We start from the raw sequence: 21,616 nt of genomic DNA, 5'->3' as shown, positions 1-21,616 counted from the left end.
CTGGCAGCCACATTCTCATTTGTCATCATGAACCCCTGAGAAAGATCAATGATGCCTTATTATTGGCTATATGACGAAAATGTCATGCTGTTTTTCATAAGCGCAGCTGTCTCGGGGGCAAATCTGAATACAGAGCGAGCTTGATTTTATTAAGAGCAGGTGGTCACCAATTAGACACTATTGTTCGATTTGGGTAAAAAAGACAAATGGATGGCCGAGTCAGCGCTAACAAATGCATATGTGGCCTGATCAAGAAATATTGGAAGTGGTGTTCCGTTATAATTTAATCAACCGGGCGCAGGACGACTGCTAAGCGATGGTTCTCATCTGGGGGGTGTCGCATATTTTGTCGGTGTCAAAAACCTCTCCTTTATCTTGGAAATGTGCATTTAATTCCATTGGTTACTGATTCATCGACTTAACGGTGGGGTCTCGGAGAGTTTGTACATAATTACAAGTGTTTTATTGTACGCTCGTATGGGTTTTATTGTTGTAACTGTGCGTATAACGGACGGGTTGGAGTAACTGCTTGTGCACATATGGCAATGCACACGCAGTTCTTTGTTTATATACCATTTTTACGTTAAAGTCGATAGTTAGATGGGCACATTGCACGCGGCAACCAAAATTATGACCGTTTTTGTGTGTGTGTGTGTGTTTCTACTTGTGGTTTGAAGTCCAGCAGGAGTGTGTAAGTATATGTCGTCTGGCTGTTGAGTGATCTGGTGAGCTCATTAAGGCACCACTTATTGCTCTGCCAGGGGTGTCAGTGACAGATTCCACTGTTTGGAAACACTTGGCCGCCCATACAGTCAGCCTGGCTCCACCAGTGTCACACACACACACATAGACACATGCACGTACACAGGGACTAGGCTAGCATTCCACAGGGAAGGGGGGATGCAAGGAAGGAGACCGGATCAATATGGATTTGTAATGGGGTCCGGGGTGGTCTAAGAGAAGGGGATATGAGGGCCGGAATGGTGCTGTGTGTGGTTTGCGATGGTCCTTTTTGAATGTGCAACAAAGGAAATTACAAGCGTCTAAACATCTTTAAACCGCCATACTCGATGTCCTGTGGTCAAGAACTGCATCAGGTGAAAGTTATATTGTCGTCATTTGTTTTCCATGCTTTTTGGCGATAAGTCTACTGCTGGTGACCTGCTTCTATTGTTACTTCCTTTGTCGCCAGCATCTCTGCTCTCATTTGTCCAAAAGAAAAGTGATATGATAACTCACAATCTTCTCGAGTACTGTCTTATAGCTGAGAAACCTTGGGTCAACACAAATTGTTGGGAATTTGGAAAGAGTTTGTATGACATGATCCCGAATTATGTAAGAACTAATCAGTTCTGATATTGATAGTTTAAAATGTGATGTTCTTGTCTCCTGATAACGGTCAAGATTAGGATGTGTTCATATTTCAGTTTCAGAATGCAAACGTGGATACATGCAATAATCCATCCAAGTCTGAAATCCAATTATGTAACGTGCATATGTAGTGTATGTCCAAAGTGTCCAAGGCTCCAGCCATCAGCCACACTTCCCTCCCATGACAGTAATCTCCGGCGGTTTGATCATAGATGAGTGACCAAAGGCCACCAGAGGAGTTCACCATGCATCACTGGAGCTTATTACCCAACTTCTCCATCACAGCATCTAGGTGTGTGTTCCAAGACAGACATTAATCACACTGGGGGAAAAGAAAAATGTTGTTTCCTTCCTGCTTATGCTGCTTCTGTATAGACAATTAGCGTGTACACAGTGTTTTAGCTTAGACACGCTCATGAGCAGCTATTTTACTCTCTAATACAACGATGGAATCTCACCTGGAAAGACATCAGATGCGCAAAATCATTAAATAGATATTAAGCTGTCAACATGGCTCGACTCTTCGTGGAATGACATGACGCTTGGTGAATAGTGCAAAAGGAAATTCCGAGCTGTAGACGGCAAACTTGTTTGTTTACCCAACACAAACCTGCTAAGGGTCTACACAGCTCAAACTGCAAATACCCAGACAGATGCAAATCTCTTGATGGATCATGTTGAAAAAGCCCCCCCGGAGACCCCATGTTTAGATTGTGTGTGTATGTCTGTGTGTGTGCATGTGTGTACGTGTGCAGTTTAACTTCTGTGGAGGAAGATGAAGTATGTAATACAATGAAAGAGATAATGCACCCCTGTTATGTTTCATTAAGCGGGGGTTGGGGCCAGGATGATTCACTGGATGGTGGTCCAGAGAGACATCATCAGCCGGAGATTTCCTCCTTTGTGGATTTTAGGAAATGCTTAAAGCCATTAACAGTGGATTGAGCTGGTTTTTAGCTGATTGGGTAAATCTTTAATCAACCTTTTGGAAATCGTGGAATTCTGTTGCCATTACTTGAAGATTTACAGAAAACAATCAGGACTGTTGTATATTTCTTTTCTTTTTTGTTACCTCTACCCTCTGTTGCAGTGAATTATTGTTTAATCCTCAAGGTAAGTACAGAGTTTTGGCCTGAGTTCAATTATGTCAAGAAAAATATGACTACGAGCTTCCATTATGAGCTTATTTGAAAATGAAAAACAACAAAAAAGTACAACTTGTCTCTATATACTTAAATAAAACTAATGATAAGGGCAAAAATCCATATTTTTTAATTCCTGCAAAACACCAACCTTTTTTTCAGTACCAGCTTGATAAGCTTGATGTTCTTTTCAGAATAGCAAACTTGTATAGAAAAATTAACTTACCAACTAACTAACTAATTAAATGAATAAATAAATAAAATATTTATCACAATGACTTCCATGAACCATTTAGGTGCTTCTTTTCAACAACATTGTGACAATCAAAAGGCTTTTCTTCCGGATTCTTGGCCTCAATGTGACATCGCAAGCCTTGTTTGCATTGTCAGGAAAGAAAATAAATGAATGAACAAAAATAAAAAAATATATGTTTTGATATTCATATTTTCATACTAGCACCTAAAGCACTCTGAAGTGCTTGTGTAGAACATATCGTATATGTATACGTAAATACGTAGAATATATTTGAGGTTTTTTTTTTTTCCGCTCTGTTTGAGTGTTGCATTTTACTGATTTTTTTTTTTCCCATAATATAGCACAGGTACTTCAGCTAGCTTTACATATTTAGATATATACATCTTGATTATATATTTGCTTTAAAGCATGCAGTTTCAAAACAAATTTGACTTGCTTAATTTGAAACGAGTTAATTTAAACCAAAATCTGGAATGAGACCTCCTGCTGTTGAGTGAAGTTTTTCCTCTCCTGATTTAATAAGTTGTCTTTCCTACTTTTTAGATAAGATTTTGCAAAGATCCAAATGGACTAATTTCAAGCAACTGGTTCCACTGTATTTAGCGTGCTTTACTTGAATGGGGAAAGTTAGTAAATTCTTGACCTCCACGGCTCTGCCTCGCACGACTACAGCATATCAGTTGTATTTACTGAAGGAAACTCATGCAGACTCTTAGAACACACCCTCTCCGGACTGCTCCACAGTGGATTTCACTAATTTTCACCCTTTCCTGTTTCTTTAGTAAGAGGAGAGGATGTTATCCAAAGAGTCCAAGAGGCTTGAAGTAAACAGCAAGGATGCAAGCGCGGTGACCTCCACTTGCCGAACCGCACAGGATCTATCGCTCTGCTTATCTCAAAGTCTGGATGTTTTGCAGTTAAAGCATTAGTCAAAATAACTCCATGCTTTTATGAGCACAAAAAGGAGGCACGGCGCATTCAAGCAAAGCTGATCTTGATCGGTAAAAAGTTCTTTCTTTGCACAGCGGAGAGGAACTCAACTGGATTTATAGACACAGATGTTGATTCGAACTTCATTTAGCCATAGTTTTAACTGACAATTTCTTACTGACTGAAATCATATTGGATATAACTTTTTCTAAATCAAAGCAGATTTTTTTGATATTGCTCCGATTCCTGCTGATGGAACTTTCTGTTCTTGACCGCAATGAAAAGGCTGCATTAAATTGACATTAAATCACTGAAATATTCCAATTCATATCTTATTGCATTTTCCTTTCAGTTTGTTTTATTAAGTCAGTAGATGTATTATGTCGCGTACCAGCAGGAATGAAAGTGTCAAACATTGGATCTGAGGTAACATAAACAGACTGATAGCATAACAATGCGGGTGACAGTGATATTTGCAGAGGAATGACCAGGCATAAAATCATGCCAAGTTGCAATTATGTTTACATGCTGCTAAATGTGTTGCAGCTAATTAGCTAATACCCCTTATGCTTCCATTAAAAGTCTACTTTACCCTGGTGAAAGATTGTTTACAGGCCAGTTAAACAATCTACGGTCTAGGACAGGACCTCTGTTCATGTTTGTTAGTTTGAGGGTTTGGGGTATGCAGATGAATAATGGACCAGTATTTAATCACTAAAAATAGAATGTGTACTCAGCAAAACAAAGAGCATTTTAATTCCGCTTTCCTCTGAGGTATGTGGAAACACAAGAAAAGGGCGTTTATCGCAGAGTGACTGATATGATGTTTGAATTCATAAAAGTAGGAAGAAAGTTTCAATAGTTGTGTTTATGTGTGTGTGTTTGTGTATACACAGTGTGCGTGTATGTACACTGTAGCGTTTTAATCAGGGAAAACAGCGGTTGAGGATAAAAAGTCAGTTTAATAAGCAATAGATGTTGTTGGCCACAGCCACGCCACACGAGCCTGCAATACAACTAACTGTTCCCGCTCAATTCTGGGTAAAAAACAGAATTCCTTGCACCCAAAACCACACCCACAAAATTCCCGGCAACCCCAAAATCACACAGAAAACAAACATCAACTTAAACCCCAACATTGGTGACTCGCTACAATACAAACACACACTGTCCGTACAGTTCACTTCTTGTTGCAATTGTCAATCATGTTTAAAGGGTTCAAAATATAAGGATTTAAAATCACATGCAACTATGGGTGGCAAGGTGCTGCGGTGGTTTGCGCTTCAGCCTCACAACCCGAGGACCCCGGTTTGATTCAGACAACTCCGTGTGGAGTTTGCATGTTCGTCTCCGTGTCTGCGTGGGTTTCCTCCCACAGTCCCAAAACACACAGCAGGTTCATTGGAGAAAAATTTGGGAAAAATGAGTGAGTGAGTACATGAATGGTTGTTTGTCTATATATGTGTCCCTTCGATTGACTGGCGACCAGTCCAGGGTGTAACCTGCCTCTTGCCCGATAACAGCTGGGATAGACTACAGCATCCCCTGCGACCCTGAGTGCAGGATAAGCAGCGTAAGATGGATGTGCATACTGTATATATACATATGTATTTTCAAGAATAAAGTACCAGACAGCTTCTACTTTCCCTTGACAATATCAGAGAAAGACAAATCAAATTGAATGATACTGGGAGTGGTAGCAAGTCTGAGAGACAGACATTGGTGTATGCAGCAACTTGTGAAATACTTACTTACCTAGCATGCACGGGCATACAGCATTTGTCCAATAATGAAATGACCTTGAGGGTGCATCAATAAAAGGCATCATTAACCCATTTGATTAACCTCTTCCTCTCATAAGCTTCATAAAACTGATGCATGTATTTAGCCAAGCCTAGACTTTCGACACAAATCAAAAGCAGCCGGGCTCTTAGGACCAGGGAAACAGCCGTTTCTCTTGTTTGACGGTTATTGAAGCACTGATAGAAAGAACAGAGACAATTAACCTGTAACATTAAGAGAAGTCTCACCTTCGAAATGGATTTATTCACAGAATCTACAGTCTGATGTCATAACCCCTGGCAGACTGGTAGGCAAAGAAGCAGTCAACTAAATGACACACTATACTTAACCACATTAAGATGATAATGTCAATTATTTTCATTTTTTGTGGTCCTCGGTTTGTTTCCTGAATAACAATCATATTTTTATTCAAAAAACCTTGAATGCATGAGGAAAATACTTTCGTAATATTTTCGAGAAATTCCTTCAGTGCTTGAGGATCGCAACAGCGTTTTTCATAGACTAATTAAGTTGTCCACTGAAGGCTCTTTGAGATATTCTGAAGGTTAAATTGGTCCAAACTGACCTTTAATGCAGGGATTATACTAAGTCATTCACTTCAGGGGAAAAATAAATGTACTTTGGGAGTGTAATAGATCCATTTGGTGCTTAGCATGATCAAATTATTACATTAGACTGGTAAGCTTATCCACTTCATGTTGTAAAATGTGCAGATCTCAACCACGTGAGAAAGCAGATCCTTGGGGTGTTTGCAAAAGGCTAAACTCCATCGACCTCCTCCATCCACAGAACAGGCCTTGCCGCATACTTTCGCTGAGGATTACAGCTTTTCATCTCATAGACTTTGGCAATACACAGGAATCTCTGACGCCACATATGCCCTGTTGTAACATCAGCGAGTCACAGTTATGCAAAGCTGTTTTCCAGCTAATTGCCACAGTGGCCTTTTCCTCATTTGTATATTTGCTTTAATTTCCCTTCTGACTTGAACCTCCTCACTGAGTGCAAGTGAGTGTGAAGCCATTTTAAAGGAACATGCATAATAAATGTGTAAAGTTCCTGAAAATAAAATGTAAAATCTAAAAAAAACAGCCCTTGTTTGAAGAGGCAAGGACAAAATAAATGAATGAATAAATAAAAAGCAAATGGCAATATGGCATACCTAGTCAATCTCCACACTACCTACTGGAAATCTAGTTGCACAAGAGTCTTTGGGTCTCTAAACCATCCGCTAAGCATCTGATCTGACCTCCACTTTCTATCCCAACAAATCCAAAGTGCTGTTGCTATGAACATGACAAATGGCTTATTGATCAGCAGATGTCATTGCTAATGTCCTTTCAACTGGGGCTGCAGCTGCAGCTGCATGCCCTACACAACCTGTCCTAAGCTCCATGGATCTCAAGCTGAGTCCTCAGCCTCCCCCATCACACTTCCTACTAAGCAGGGGGGATTCTGGCGTCCAGCCCTTTCTCAGTTCTCAAAGGTGTGGAAGGGGTCACAACAAATACCATCTGCTCTTGAAGGCACAAAAAATTAGAAAAAGGACAGGTGAGACCAGTTTTGTTTTGACCAAGGTGATACATTGCCATGGAATGCCTAAACCCCCCCATAAAAATAATAAACAAATAAATAAAAAGTTGAAAGCACCACACATGGGAGTGTTCATAGAGACAAAAAAATCTGCACTGTTTTTATCCATGAGATTACATAGTAAGGGTACCTTTACATAGCAGCTTGTCAAAAACAGGTCATACAATTCACTTCCTGCCAGTCATACTTTTTAGCAACACAAAGTATCAATATGCTGCTCCCATATGTCCGGCACACAGCAAGAAGTTTCCATCTGAGCATTTTTCTCCAATTTAAGCCACAATTAACTGTTAGTTCAGCCTTAAAAATGTATTTTTTATTTTTCTTATTGTTGAGTCGGAATTAGAAACAGATAATTCAGCTCTAAACCCAGGTCAGTGTCTAATTGTACATTTGCCAAATTAGGATTCGCTCCATCTGAAGTTGACACTGCACTGCAGAGCTTTTGTTTCTGCCTGTCAAAAACATCACCATACTGTATTAAAGAGGCAGCGATGCCCGACCAGCCTCCCACTGGGCTGGATGCGATGGACACTGAGGGTGCAACAGATGTGTCTGACAAAGAGCCAGACTTGGAATAAAAAAGTCATCAGATAGATTCTCTTGAAAAGAAAAAAAATCACAATCAAAACTAATCCCATTTCAAGTTGTACGTTAACTCAAATAAATATATTACATGGGAATATTTAGAATATTTAAAAAAGAAGAAGAAAAAAAGAGGTTATCATCCAATGCTTTTAGTTGCAGAGTGTAACTACCTCATAATATGGTACAATGACAGACATGAATTCATCGGGTCACTGGGTCGTGAAGTTGGGATTCAGAGAACTAGAGGAATGTAAGGGCTTCTTTTTCTCCTGCTGAAGGATTGATGGAGCCCATATTCTGAGGGGTGGAGGCAGACATCTACTGCATCATGCGATTCCATTTAACAAGTGGGGAAATAGGCGCTTTTTATGTTGCGCTCTATACTTTCGTTGAACAATAGCCTTTGTGATGCCATTTATCACTGTCGCAGCTCCAAACTAAACACTGCAAGAGACGAGAAGCAAATACTACTTGGTGGTATGTTGTCTGAAATCTGAGTTTCAAAGAAGTCCAGACTCAATATGTAATGGTGTGTTTATGTCTAGCTGTTTACAGTTCAACTGTGGTAGTGGTTGTGTATGTGTGTGTGTGTGTGTGTGTGTGTGTGTGTGTGGGGGGGGGGGGGGGGGGAGGCTGTGAAATACCAAACCACTACCTAACTTTTATGCACAAGGGAATTTAATTCACTTTCCAGGAATAGTCAAAAGCAAACTTGTCATCTGAGGATGATACAAAAATGTTTGGTTTGGGAATAGAGCAACCACAGCTTAACAACTGCTTGTATCAGCATCCATACTGGTTAGCGCCATTTAATATTCCCACAGTACCATAAGGAGTTTTAAAAGGGGGTAAATACTAACGGAACAAGTTAATGAACAAGAAGAAACATGCAGCACAAACCCTTGTTGTTTAACTGTAATGTAAGGAGGCCTCTAGGCTGCTTGGCATTGTTCAACACTGACTTGTAATTACCCAATGATTTCCAGGAAAAGGCACAATGGGTTTAAAGGATAACAACTGTTTTAAAAATAGGCTGGCGATTAGTGATGCAGTCTCAGCAATTTTCTCAGCTGATTCAGATTCTTTCTTGTCTAAAATCATCATTATGAGTTTGACACGGATCTTGCTTTTTTTCGCCCCCTAAATATAGTATTGTATATCTTCAGTTGATAGATTACAAACGAGTCCAAAATAAATGAACCTTCTGTTACTTTTCTGATACCAGACAATGTTCTCTTACATGACCGCGCTGAATAAGTTCAACAAAGTGACTGAAAGTGTTGTTTTGACCCATTTTTGTGGTTGTACCCCACACACCTTTTGACTTTTTCAACCGAAGAACGAGTTCTCCTGTGACAACATCCACACCCGAGACATGCCAGTGCCACTTGAGTGGTTCCAGAGTTTCTGCATTACAGGAATGTGTTTATAAAATGGAAATGTATGGGAATGGCTACATCGAAATAGTCCTCCAACTCAAAAAACATCACAAGCCGAGTGATCGTATAAAATTTTAGTGCTGATGGTCGGTGAAGTCAACATGTCCGGGTACTCAAAAGCCTTTACAAGTTCATGGCTTGTGAACTACTTTAAAAGCTGAAATCAGCCGCTAAAGAGATGCGCTGGACATCCTAAGTGGCTCTCGGGTCACTTTGGGTGTCACTGAGGATGTCATATAAATAAGGGTGGGGATGACTTGTGTGAGGGGGTCATTCCTTTACACTTTCTTTATTAAGGGCTGTCCGGCCCAGTAAAGGGGATGGTCAGCGGCCATCTATCCGCTAACCCCCCACCTTGAAACTCCAATCACCCTGTTTCCAACCCCCAGCCCCTCTCTGCTCATTCAGGGGGAAAATTACTTTGAGTCAGGGGAATACAGCTCCATTGAGATGGAGAGAAGGTTTTACAAAAGAGGGTGAAGTTTAAAAAATTGTCACTATCATCTATAGGGGGATGTGCATCACTGGAAGGGCCAGGAAGACCGGAGTACGGAGGGGACAAGGTCATTAGATTGGCATCTCCATAAGTGCTTCATCCTCATTGTCTGGGGAAATGCTTTCCAAAGGAGCTCCATGAGAAATGCCCTCAGCCAACCCCACACTGGGCCCTGAGTCTTCCCATTGTCCGTCACTTTTTAGTGTGCTTCCAACACAAAAACATTTCTCAAGAACAGCATACAAAGCGTGTCTAGGGCTCAAAACCAAACAACATTGTTCGGCAGCCTCTGATTGGAAACGGATTGCACGCAGCTGCAGATATCTTCAGGCAATAAAACATCTGCCCAAAAGTCTTGAAAACCTCTTACCTCCTGACATTTCGGCGCTCCTCCTCGAGCTGTTTCAGGAGCTCGTCAATGCATTTGTTGGCGTCCATGTATTCCTGCCAAGAAGAGAAGAGGAAAGCCAAATGTGAGCATCGGAGTCAAAGTGTAAAAACCCCGGCCTGAATAGAACATAAGTGGAAACAAAGACAGACACCAAAGAGGTCTCCATCCTAACCATTATCAACTAAGCCAGATAACACCAACCATGAACAACCACTGATCAAATATGTGATGTTTTCATAAATGTGTAAAGAACAGCGAACCATAACTGTGTGCGTAACTCCAGAGGCTCCTCTGGATAACTTGTAACGGCTGGCCCAGAAGCAAGCCCAGCTGTGTAATGTCAGCTGGGAATAGCCCACACTCCAAAACTTGCGCTACCGAGTTACAGCGGACAGAATGATCTAAGGCTAAGAGCAGAATGGGAAAAACAGATGTCAGGATTTTTGTGCTATGGTCTAATGATTTGCCTCTTAGTGGCCCAACATAAACCATAAGAATTAGGACGCATTCCTACAGCCTGTTGTGACTTGATGCAGAAAGATCAGCCCTATGTAGGTTTGAGATTAATTAATTGATGATAAATCTCGTAGGTAAATGGTTATCTCAATGAGGCAGTTGCTGTGCATTGATTCATAGACGTGGCTACACTATGTGCTCAAGAGGCGCAACTGAGTAAAAGGGATTCCCATAGGGATGACTGTGTCAAAATATTGGTCTCAGAGGAAATAGGTAGCAATTTGTATATGAGCCTTATATTTTATTAAAACCAAGAAGACTTTGTTGGTACTTCTGCTATTGCAATTCCTTTTATGCATTAATAGTTTTGTTTCTAATTACTTGTCTGGCACATAAATACTTTTTGACCGCTGCCGTCATAGTAATGATAATTCAATGATGTGAATTCAATGATTTTTTTTCACATGGCTTTAGCTGTAGCCTTTGCTTTTCTGAGGATGTCTGTGTTATACGACTAAATAAAAACATGGTAGTTACACAAGATGAAATGGTTCTTGAACTTTGAGCAACAGGACGACACAGTTTTGTGCTTGTCGTGTTTTTTATCTCACTTGCATTTTATGAATGCATATCCCTGCATTAAAAAAAAAAAATGGAACGCGGTATAATTGATAGCAACTTAAAACATCAGCCTCGCAAAAGGCATCCTTTCATTCATTTGTATTTATAATCCCAATTTGAGTGCGGAGAAATAAGGGACTGTTTTTGACCGTGCTGTGACCCAACCCGGGGGCTTCAACAGACTTTAAGAACCATCACTATCACTGCATAATCTTTTTTAACCTGTAGCCTTGAGGAAAAATATGATTATGGGCCAGATGTTTTCGAGGAGCAAGCATTGGTCTAAAAAACACATTTTCACTTCCAAAGCATCCATATCCTGAAGAACTGCGAAGGTTGCCTTAGCGCCACATACTGACGCATTAAAACTTCTTTCTTGCCATTTTTTGACAAACCTGGAGCTTCCTCTCTACATCATCATCTGTATCCATATCTAAAACCAAACTAAATAAAAGCAGAATTTGTATTCTACACATCTTTCTGTTCTAAATGAGAAATTGCTTTCTTCCACTGGCGCTGCACCCAAAAATGGACACTTCTCTACCTTCACTGAAAAATGACGCTCCAGATTCGTCAAAACTGATGAGCGAAGGGTGCCTAAAGTGTCGGTATCTGATGCAGGCTTGGAAGTGAGAACATTTAGGTCTACAAACATTATGTGTACACTGTGAAATTTGTTTGTGCCGATAATCCTTTATTGGTTGTTTCTCCACATCGCAATATTAAAGCGATTATGACATCTAAGACTGCCGCTTGAACACATATTATCCAACAGCTTGCTCCGATGCCAACAGGACATGGCAAAAGCCCAGCTTTCCTGCTGAGTCGTCAGTCTAGGGCACGCTGGGTGACCATTAGGCAAATAGGAGAATCAAAATAACAGATCAATACGGTACGCCGGGGGCGGCGTGGCACATGAGGACGAGCAATCTTCTTTGGAACCAAACGATCCCGGTTTGGTTCCCGGCTCCTTCTAGCGTGTCCAAGTGTTGTTGAGCAAGACACTGAACCCCAAAGTGCTCCCCTGGCACTGGTTAATTGCAGAGTGCGCATTTCCCCATAGGGATTAATAAAGGATAAATAATTATTATTACCCCATGATGTGACATTTACAATGTGTTTCCTCTCCGAATGTAATATGAAAACAAAATACCATGAAATAATATTTGCAGTTCTGTTTCAAAATCAACAGGATATAATATTGTTGGACTGCAAACCGACCGCTGTGGAAAATCTTTCGTGTTTGGTAATCAACCATTTCAAGTGTCTATTACAACAGTGCCTCAGAGCCATCTGCGAGTCACGCCATGTAGGCCAATTGCCACACCAGAGTTGCAAGTCCACTAGCACTCTGATAATTTCCAAATCCCAATTACGTGTGGACTCATCCAAAAGGTCATTAACTGTGAAAGCTATGGCAATAATATCCATGTTGCCTTTTTGGAATTTCAAGAGTACAAGCAAGAGCAGAATATAACAGCTGTGATTTCCCTTCTGCGATGATCAGGTCCAAAAACAGACAATCGTGAACAGCACGGCCTTGTGCAACACTGATTATGCAAGACGGGTCAAAGAAAATGACTATGCAAGACACAGGGAATATGCAAGAAACAGGGATTACCCAGTCTCCCTAAGTGTCATGCCATGTAATCAAATAAAATGTGTGACTTTTCCTCCATTTAGACAAAAGATTGTGTCTGGGGTAAAATGTCTGTCTCCGAAAGACCATTAGCAACATGATCCTGTAATGATTACGGCTGCTGCACAAAGGGGAACCTTCTTCATGAAAACCCCATGTCAGGGAAATATTTACAGGCCACATCAAACACAAAGTAAAGCTGCCTAAGCCAGTGTTGTCATCACGTAGACCTTTCCTAATGACAGGGCACCGAAATAATCCTCAGTGCACATACAAGAATTCAGAGAATGCAGCGTGCTTGTTGTCATGTGAAATGGGAGGGTATTTTAAGTAGAGGTTTAAGGCATGACTCATGTATGTAATGCCGCGTGTTATATCTTCAGCCAGGCATTATTTTTGACAGTTTTACAGCAACGAGTGAAAGCTGCACCATTCCCACGAGGCATAGGTACTCACGTGTAGGCTGGAAAAAATCTGAATTTACTGACCTGAGACTTTATCGGAGGCATATTTCTAAGGATGAAGGCTCCCTACTTGAGGCCAGCGGAGCAGTTCTTCATAGTGGTTAAAAAGAGTTGTAAGGCCACAAGGAGCACGTTATCACATTGACAGGAGAATGCAGAAGTAAATGCCAGAAACCAAATGTGTTCTCTTTAATGGCCAGCCTAATTCTGCATGAATTTAAAACTGAATCATACGCGGTGCAATTCTTAATGCAACCGCAACACACAGAACCAGTGAGAGCACAATAGGGAAAACACGTTCGGTTATTTCAGAGAAAATATTCTATTTTCCTGTAAAGTGTCATGTCCATTTAATCTACTGAGTGTCACAGTAGTAATATCTCCCTTAACAACCCATTCAGCCAGTTAATGTTACACCACAGAACCATGAATTTGACATATAGTTTTGTTACAGCTTCAAGTGTGACATAAATTCTAAGCCTTCCAGTCTTAGTACTGGTCAGTGTTAATGCTATAGAGGTAGCTGTGTTCCTGATTTGATAAAAGATGGATAAAATCTACAATTTCAAACAAGAAAAAGAAGAAGAGGGGCAATGCAAAAACATACAAGATGCAAATTGCACCTCTATAAATTGTCATTTTTGGGCCTTTTTAAGTGTTGCCTTGATTATTCACATTAGTGGTGAGTTACATTTGTCCAAATGATACAAAAAACATTTCAGTAGGAGGCATGATTTTTATGGTAAGTCCAGTTCCCTTACACAAGACAGCGTTTTATTACTAATGCGTTTGAAGATTTCTGAGTGCGAGCCAACCCCCTGTCTCCCTATTTCTTCTTTTCAATTAACATAATTTTGCATTGGAATACTCATAAAATCCCATCTAAGTCCAATTTACGAGACACGTTTTCATGTGTTTTTGTCACTAAACCCTCCCACACTAACAAGAATATATTCCATCATTCCAAGAAGCTGTTCTCCGTGAATAATTAATGAGCATTTTAAATAAAGATTACCAAACATCAAAACAACATCAACCCAAGCCCACATGATGTATGTAGGCCAGCTTTGTGTTTGCCTAGATAGATAGATAGATAGATAGATAGATAGATAGATAGATAGATAGATAGATAGATAGATAGATAGATAGATAGATAGATAGATAGATAGATAGATAGATAGATAGATACATACATACATACATACATACATACATACATACATACATACATACATACATACATACATACATACATACATACATAGAATGCTATATCAGTAGGTCATGAGGGTCATTTAATGTATTTTGTGAAATGTCAAATATCCACATTTCGTAGATATTATGACAGTGTTTAATTAAAAGTCAAAAGCATTCTGATAGGTAAGTGTTTTGCTTATGTTTCATGTTCTTTTATGACGGCATGTTCTCAGTCATGTTTTTCCAGTGATGTTTACTCATGTGTGTGAGAGCATTTGTGAAAGAGGCACTCAGACGCTGCCAAGTGGCGAGCCTCCCCGCCTACTTGCAGCTTGAGTCCTATGTCTGGTCCCCTCCAACTGCTCTGTGCCTTTATGAAATTTTAAAATATGAGTGCTGGCTCCCCACTGCTTATTCACAGATTAATATGGAGGGTGTTTGAAGATGAACGAAAAATACATGCAAAGACGCTGAGCAGTCAAACGGACTAAGTGATAAACAATCGCGCTTCAGTCTGTTTAAGATGAATGGTCTTGATTTTGCGGTAATAAAACATCAAGTGTATCATTCACCCATTCGATCCTCTGCTCTGGGATGGATGGGGTCACATCCTACGCAACTGTCTGGCTCTTATAAAGCCCCCTTTGGAGTTTACTGGAAAAAAATAAATACGTTTCCAGCCAGATAAAGCACTGACCTTTTTGCCACTGAGGTCAGGGTGAATTCCTCAATGGCTCCACCACCTCAGAGCGTTCACATATCAGAGACTTCGGCTGCAGCCACAGATAAGACACCTTGTCATGGTCTGCAATCCCTAGTTTGCAATCTGGTAATCAGGCCCTGCCAGAGACAAGGTCACAACCTCTCTCGATCCCTTTAGCCCCTCGTGACATAACAAACCTGTCATTACTCACGGCAAATATTCTGCAAACTTACGTCGCACCAGTGCAGCCTCTGAAATGTAAGCTGGACTGAAAGGATTTCTTCCACTTCTGCTACTGCAAGTCAAAGATTATGCCAACAGAACATAAGATTTCTTTGTGTGTGTTTTTATGGCGCGCTTGGGAATAAATTATGAAAGTGAATCCTCGAGATGTGGGAGATAAACCAAGATCCGAATTATCTGTTGGTATTGGATTCCTCCCAAAAATCCCGCAGGGTTTGCAGCCAAATAACTTTGCCACCCAGAAATGTAAAGTTTGCATATTCCATGTGTTGAAAGATAAACAACATCTCGAATTTAATGAGTGTGAACAAAACTTGTTTCGAGATGCCAATCTCATTTATAATGAGCGATGTTATCAAACAGAGGTAATGAGCTAAGCAGTTTGACTAATTGTCTCTGAGTGTAGACTTCTCCAAACCTGCCTCAGTCTGGATAGATACTATCCATATCTGTCAGCATTAGATGAATTCATTATTCTTATCAGCGTGTTTTGAGCTCCCGTGCCACTGATCCTTCACTCAGGGGATCATTACTCACACCCCAACGACCTGGAGTCACCATCTCATCTCGGCCTGTGGCCTTTTATATCCTGTCCGAGCTCTGCTGATAACCGGTCTCTGCTTATTGAGGGATTTATCGTTATTTTTATTATTATATATTCTTATGATCACAATACTTTTGTCTCAGAAACAGCAACTGAAATCTGCTCGGTGTCATTTTGATCTGTAAGGGATGATTTGGCATCAGGCGTGCACGGTCTGGGATCCTTGTTTTTTTTTTTTTGTATCACAGTTAAATGACGAATTCAAAGGGGGAAATTGTTTCTCGTCATTTGAGATAACGTGAAAAAAAACGCATCTTTATTTAGAATGGGCAGGGATGTGGTCATAACTTATCGCTGAGGCTGCACTGCTTGCCTGGAAGGCAAGTGACTGTTCAAAGTCTTTGAAAGGTCAATGAAAACAAGTTTGCTACTTCTTACTTAAGTGAGTGTGAATCTGCTGTGTTGTGATAGAAGGGAGGATTGTCTGTTTCTGACAAACCATCCCTTCAATATCACAAAAAATGTGGTTGGAAACAAACTGGATCACATGTCAGATGAGCTCTTATCAGTTGTGACCACACATGGGTCAAATTTAGGATGCTACCAAATGGATCAATCGAAATTCAGAGACCTATCCTGCTTCCATCAACTGAAAACTCATTTAAACATAAATAAGCCGACATTTAACCGAAAAGGAAAAATCAGCGATTGCAGTCAAAAAGCGTACCCGGTTAATGTCTGTCGTCAAATCCATTTCCAAATGGGGCTGTCACTCATCGCGTGGGAACGGTGCATCAGTGTTTGTGGAGTGAATCATTGGTGATGCATATTTTGACATTCATCAAGTCAACGTGAAGAGTTGTTGAGTCATTCAAACAGGCCAATGGCTCCTCTCTCGTCCCTTTATATTTTGAAGTGGAACATGATGCCCCAAATATTCTACTTGATAATTAGGTTAGGTTATAAAGCAGGCATATGTGGGCCTTACCGCTTTTGGCACTTCAGCTCAGTCATGGCAACAGCAAGTTCAGACACAACAGATGAGCATATTTTAACTTAAAGCCGCTGCAATATGGACCAGATGCATCCTTACATACCGTAACGCACCGTACTTCACTCGGGCAAAATGTTGGCCTGATATAGAAAATCTGTAGTTAAGAGAGAGTAATTAATGTCCCTTCAAGTTCACTAATGATAAACTAACTTTCAAACTTGTCTCTTTAATGAATGTCCACTAATCATGGAGTTATCTATAAAGCAGGTTTGTTCCTCCACTAATGGAAATTGATTTGCTGAAAATTAATGAGTACTGGTAAGTCCATGCATGTGTCTGTTACCAAATACTTTATTAACCTTGCAATGAATCTGAAATGTGCCCAACACCAACTTGATCTAAAACCATTGCCTAAATCCTGCCAGGAAGTTGCGCCGATCGTGCTGCCAAGCTCGATGGTGGTCATTTATTTAATATATTTACTCAAGTTTTACAAGAGGAGGGTTTACAAGCCGCACCGGGTCAGGCAAGGATGATGTCATCAAACCATATGTCCACGATTTTAACACACTGGTTTTGAATTCAACTTTTCAATATCACCAAAACAAGAGTGTTTATGTGCAGAAAAATACAACTGACAATAGTCATATTGTCTTTCAAGTAATCTATATTAATATTAAAAATACTCATACCATTCAAAGTCAAGGTTGAATTTCCAGCAAATGATACAAACTGAGCTGAGCACAGTGGTAGAAGCTCACACAGTAGCCTTATTGAGCAACAGACATTCTTACCAAATGCCTCCAGTAAGGAGGATATTCTTCATCTGCCTACCTGCCCCAAATACAACAGTGTCAGGCAATATGGATTACCTAAGATACAAAAGAGTGCTTGTTCATCATCTGATGTGAGTCTCAGCAGTTCAGGTTATCTGATGTCCCTCAACCAGCAGCACCTACAGCCTGGCCCAGCCCAAACATCAACACCTCGCCACCAACAGGAATCCAAATCCCTGGAGATTATCTTTCTAAACATTAAGATACATCCAACACTCAAATAACCCCCGTTTGTTCGGGCTCCTCCTCTGCTCTTTGGCTCCGACAGAGCAAGCCATTCATGCCTGTTGGGAACAGTGGCAAAGCTGTTCACGGCACAAATCTCACAGGGGGAGATTTGAAAAGGTAGCTGAGTACTGAAATACATCAGATTTGACATCGCTATTTGATCACTTCCACAGAGTTACTTGTGTGGAAGAGCGGGTGAAGGCGTCATAAAGGAGAGCAAATTTCTGCATGTTGGTGCCTTTTAAACTTTGCGTGTTTCCTCAAAGAGGTCACATTTATTTACAATCTGCTGACTGACAGCACAAAACAGAACAAGAGGGTTTGAAAATATAGAAAAGTATCATGAAGGATTCTTTTATTTATTTTGACTTCATCTTTTTTTAAAGGGTAATTATTGTATGTCACAATATATCAAGTGACTGGTAGTATCAAAAAGTAACTGAACATACTCTATATTTTTGGCTGTTAATCATGGCCTTTTTGCTTTTCTTAATCCATAAGAAAATTGACAAACGGATTCTGGTGTTTTAATGTATAAATCAAAAGCTAAGGCTGTAATGGGAATTTCAAGAAAAAATAACAAAACAATTATTTGAAGGGACATGGAACAAAAGGTTTAGAGACATGAAGACACTTTTACGGTTAGGAACCCGCTGCATGTCACCCGCACATTCATTTATTCTTACAAAGGTTCCCAAAAGTAGCCTTCTTTCCCCTCTCCGTGCCCGAAATGTTAGAATCGCTGGTTGTCAGTAAAAAGCTTTGTACAGACACGTGAATGTATTTCTTGCAATTCTTGGCATTGTATTTGTCTTCCAAAGAAACTAACCCACCCCTTTTCTTTGTGCCAGTTGTCTCTATCTTGTCCTTCTTTCTTCTTTGCTTCCACCCCACTTTCAAATGTACAGAAAGCATACATGGTGATGGGGGGCGGGGGAGACGCCGCTTTTCGAACAAAGGTAGACACACTGCATTCATGCTGCCACCAATCTTTACAGACAGGATGGAAATCTAGGAAACTAGGACACACAGGAGGTAGAAGTCTGTGGCATGCCTGTGCCCATATTTTACAAGCCTGGGGGTTTTATTACTATCTGGGGTCCAATATTCAGCCAGGTGTATTCTGCAAGGGAGGCAGAGTGGTGATGACAGAAATGAAAAGGAAACTTGGCTCTGCCAACTCAGAGCGGGGGGGGGGGGGGGGTGGGGGTGGATGCTGCTGACGGAGAGAGAGGGAGAACCATGGTGCAGAGACAAAGGGATGGAGAGAAAAAAGGAGCATAGATTGGAGAATGTCAACACTACAGAATAGGGCTGGGAAACACGAGTTCATGATGAATATTAGGGGGCGGAGAGGCTTGCGGGGTTACAGCGGTCATCCTTGGAACCAAACATTCCTGATTCAATTCCCGCGCTCCTCCTCGCCGGTCGAAGTGTTGTTGAGCAAGACACTGAACCCCTACTGTCTTCCCTGTCGCTGCCTTCTGCTCATAGTTCATCCATGAGCAGAAGGCAGGGATAAATGCAGCGTTCGAATTTTCGCTGATATTGTGCTCTATGTATAACTGAACGTGACAAAAAAGGTTTTTCTTTGAATTTTGTTGGCCTTTGATACCATTTCTTGATTATCTAAGTAAATACACAAAGAAGGGTATACATATTAGAGGAATTCCCCAAACCTGTTGGGGAGTATAGAAAGAATAAACTCATGCAGGGGAGATGCATGGTTCACTTGATGTGTTTTGTATCAGGCGGGTAATTTTCCGAATCTCAGCGTTATTACAAAAGGCTCCTCCTCCACAGTATCCCAATATCCTTTATCCTCCGATGAAAAACTGTTTTTATTTCTATTAAAACTGAAATACAAGCAATAAAAGGATTAATTTTGAGAGATACATTTGTCTTTGTGCAATTTTTCTGTCCAGAGAAACTATTGCCAGATGATGCATGAGTGAAGCTTTCATCCATTTCCCTTCAGTTCACTTATTTATGCTTATTCAATTTCAAAGAAAATTAATATTTTTCATTTTGACTTGTATGCTCTCTACTTTGCGAGCAGGAAAGGGTCTTAAGAGGACAAGCAACAAGTTGTAGCTTTACATTCAACAAATCATCTTTGCAGCTGACAGAAAGCCATGGAAATAAATCCACATTTACTCCTCTGTCCTTCCAAATGTTGGTCTCACCATCAGCCAAAAAAATCTGACAAATCCTTCTGTCTAATCAAGGACCTGCAAAAGTTAAATCCAAACATCATTCATCCACAGGAAAGTGAAAAAGAAAAAAAAAAAAAAACACAACAACACAAAAGCGAAGGGGACAAAGAGCAGGAGAAAAAACATTCTTTGAAGAGTAACTGGAAAGGGCAGATCATAGCACGGTGTTGATGCTAAACAGATGTTAGTTGGTTCACAAGGGGAAGTTGAGCTTCTGTTTATGCAGGCTTTGACAGACAGGCACCACACCTAAGTCAGCCACTGTAGCAGACCCAGTGGAAGGACTGCTGAGTTGGTCAAGTTGTTCCGACGGCATTCTTTGCAAAGTAGATCCTCATATGAAAGAAGCCCCAAACCATCATATGGACTTTATAGCTCAACTCTGAAGCATCTCTTCTTCCCTTTTGTTTGGCAAAGTGATGGTCTGTGCCTCGTCTACGCTGACACATTTGTTTAGCGTACATCAGCCTTGTCAGTGATGCTTCTAGTGGCATAAAAAAAAAAAGTAAAAATTATAAGCCATACCTACAGTGTGGTTTTATTCACTGAATTGATGACATCAAGTGAAATCTTCACATTATCCTGCTAAGTTCAGCTGCAAGGACACGTCAGGATAGCATTCCAGGTAACAAATCAAAAACCGCAAAGTACAACACTCTTCATGACCTCCAAGAGTGTGTTTTTGCAGAGATATTTCTTGCTCTGGACATTTTGTCAAATTCCTTGATATTTCTCCTGCATTAGCTTCAGACCTCAGCTTTATCACAGATCCACACTGTTTAATCCAGACTCTGATTTATTGATGGAGTCTTTCTCTGTGCTAAGTCAGCCATCCCAGGTGCTGGGCAGATGTTGAAGCAAGCCAGAAGGCGAAGCGTTGCGTTGCGAGAGAAAGCATAAATGTCAGCTTTTGATTTCCTCTCGTCTCGGTCTTCCTGCCTCGAGACGGAGAATAGAGGCCGGCCTCGCGGGCATGCAAGGAACCATAACCTGGGAAATGGTAATTTGACAGGAGCATGGTATATGTTTGCACACCTGTCATCACCGAACCCACCTGAGCCACTCACGCTCATCTATTCTAAATTTCCTATCTACTTGAAATTGACAGACAGTTGATCAAGCCACACTGACTTTTTCTGCATAGGAAAGGGCAGGTGTGATAAAAGAAATATAAATGAGATATGTGCGATGGGCTGAGATTACTTTTGACCTCTGCTGCGAGGTTGGCCGAAAAAAAACACATTCCTGTGGTCATGAATTATTTCTGTTTCGATTCACAGGGGGTGATCATCATATTTTGCCTCGGCGCAACATTTCAGAAAGGCTATGGGGGGAGGCAGCGGCCTCAGGGTTAGCAAAAGAGGTTACTGACCCAAAGGCTGCCAGTTTGAATCTGAAGGCTAAAATAAAAGAAATCTGTGTGTGTGTGTGTGTGTGTGTGTGTGTGTGGTGGTGGGTGGGGGCAA

General features: G+C 40.8%; 1 protein-coding gene and 1 long non-coding RNA gene across 5 annotated transcripts in view; one reads left to right on the top strand and one right to left on the bottom strand.

The window, feature by feature from the left end:
• The window catches only part of LOC147233521 (nck-associated protein 5-like), a 159,249-nt gene that overhangs the window by 100,310 nt on the left and 37,323 nt on the right, over positions 1-21,616 (bottom strand). For all 4 annotated transcript variants that reach the window (XM_086148425.1, XM_086148431.1, XM_086148428.1 and 1 more), the window contains one exon: positions 9,989-10,062. In XM_086148425.1, the coding sequence (XP_086004551.1) occupies positions 9,989-10,062 (74 nt within the window). The remainder of the gene's footprint in view (positions 1-9,988; positions 10,063-21,616) is intronic.
• Positions 914-3,813, top strand: LOC147233522 (uncharacterized). Its single transcript, XR_015106226.1, has 3 exons — positions 914-1,097; positions 1,584-1,663; positions 3,552-3,813. It is a non-coding gene; the product is annotated as an uncharacterized LOC147233522 (long non-coding RNA).

This window comes from Fistularia commersonii, chromosome 6, assembly GCF_037954325.1.
Source record: "Fistularia commersonii isolate RoL2024-O1a breed Wild chromosome 6, RoL_Fcom_v1.0, whole genome shotgun sequence".
Taxonomy (NCBI): Eukaryota; Metazoa; Chordata; class Actinopteri; order Syngnathiformes; family Fistulariidae; genus Fistularia; species Fistularia commersonii.
Note: the sequence above shows the minus strand (reverse complement) of the source record. Positions and strands in the feature narration are given on the sequence as shown.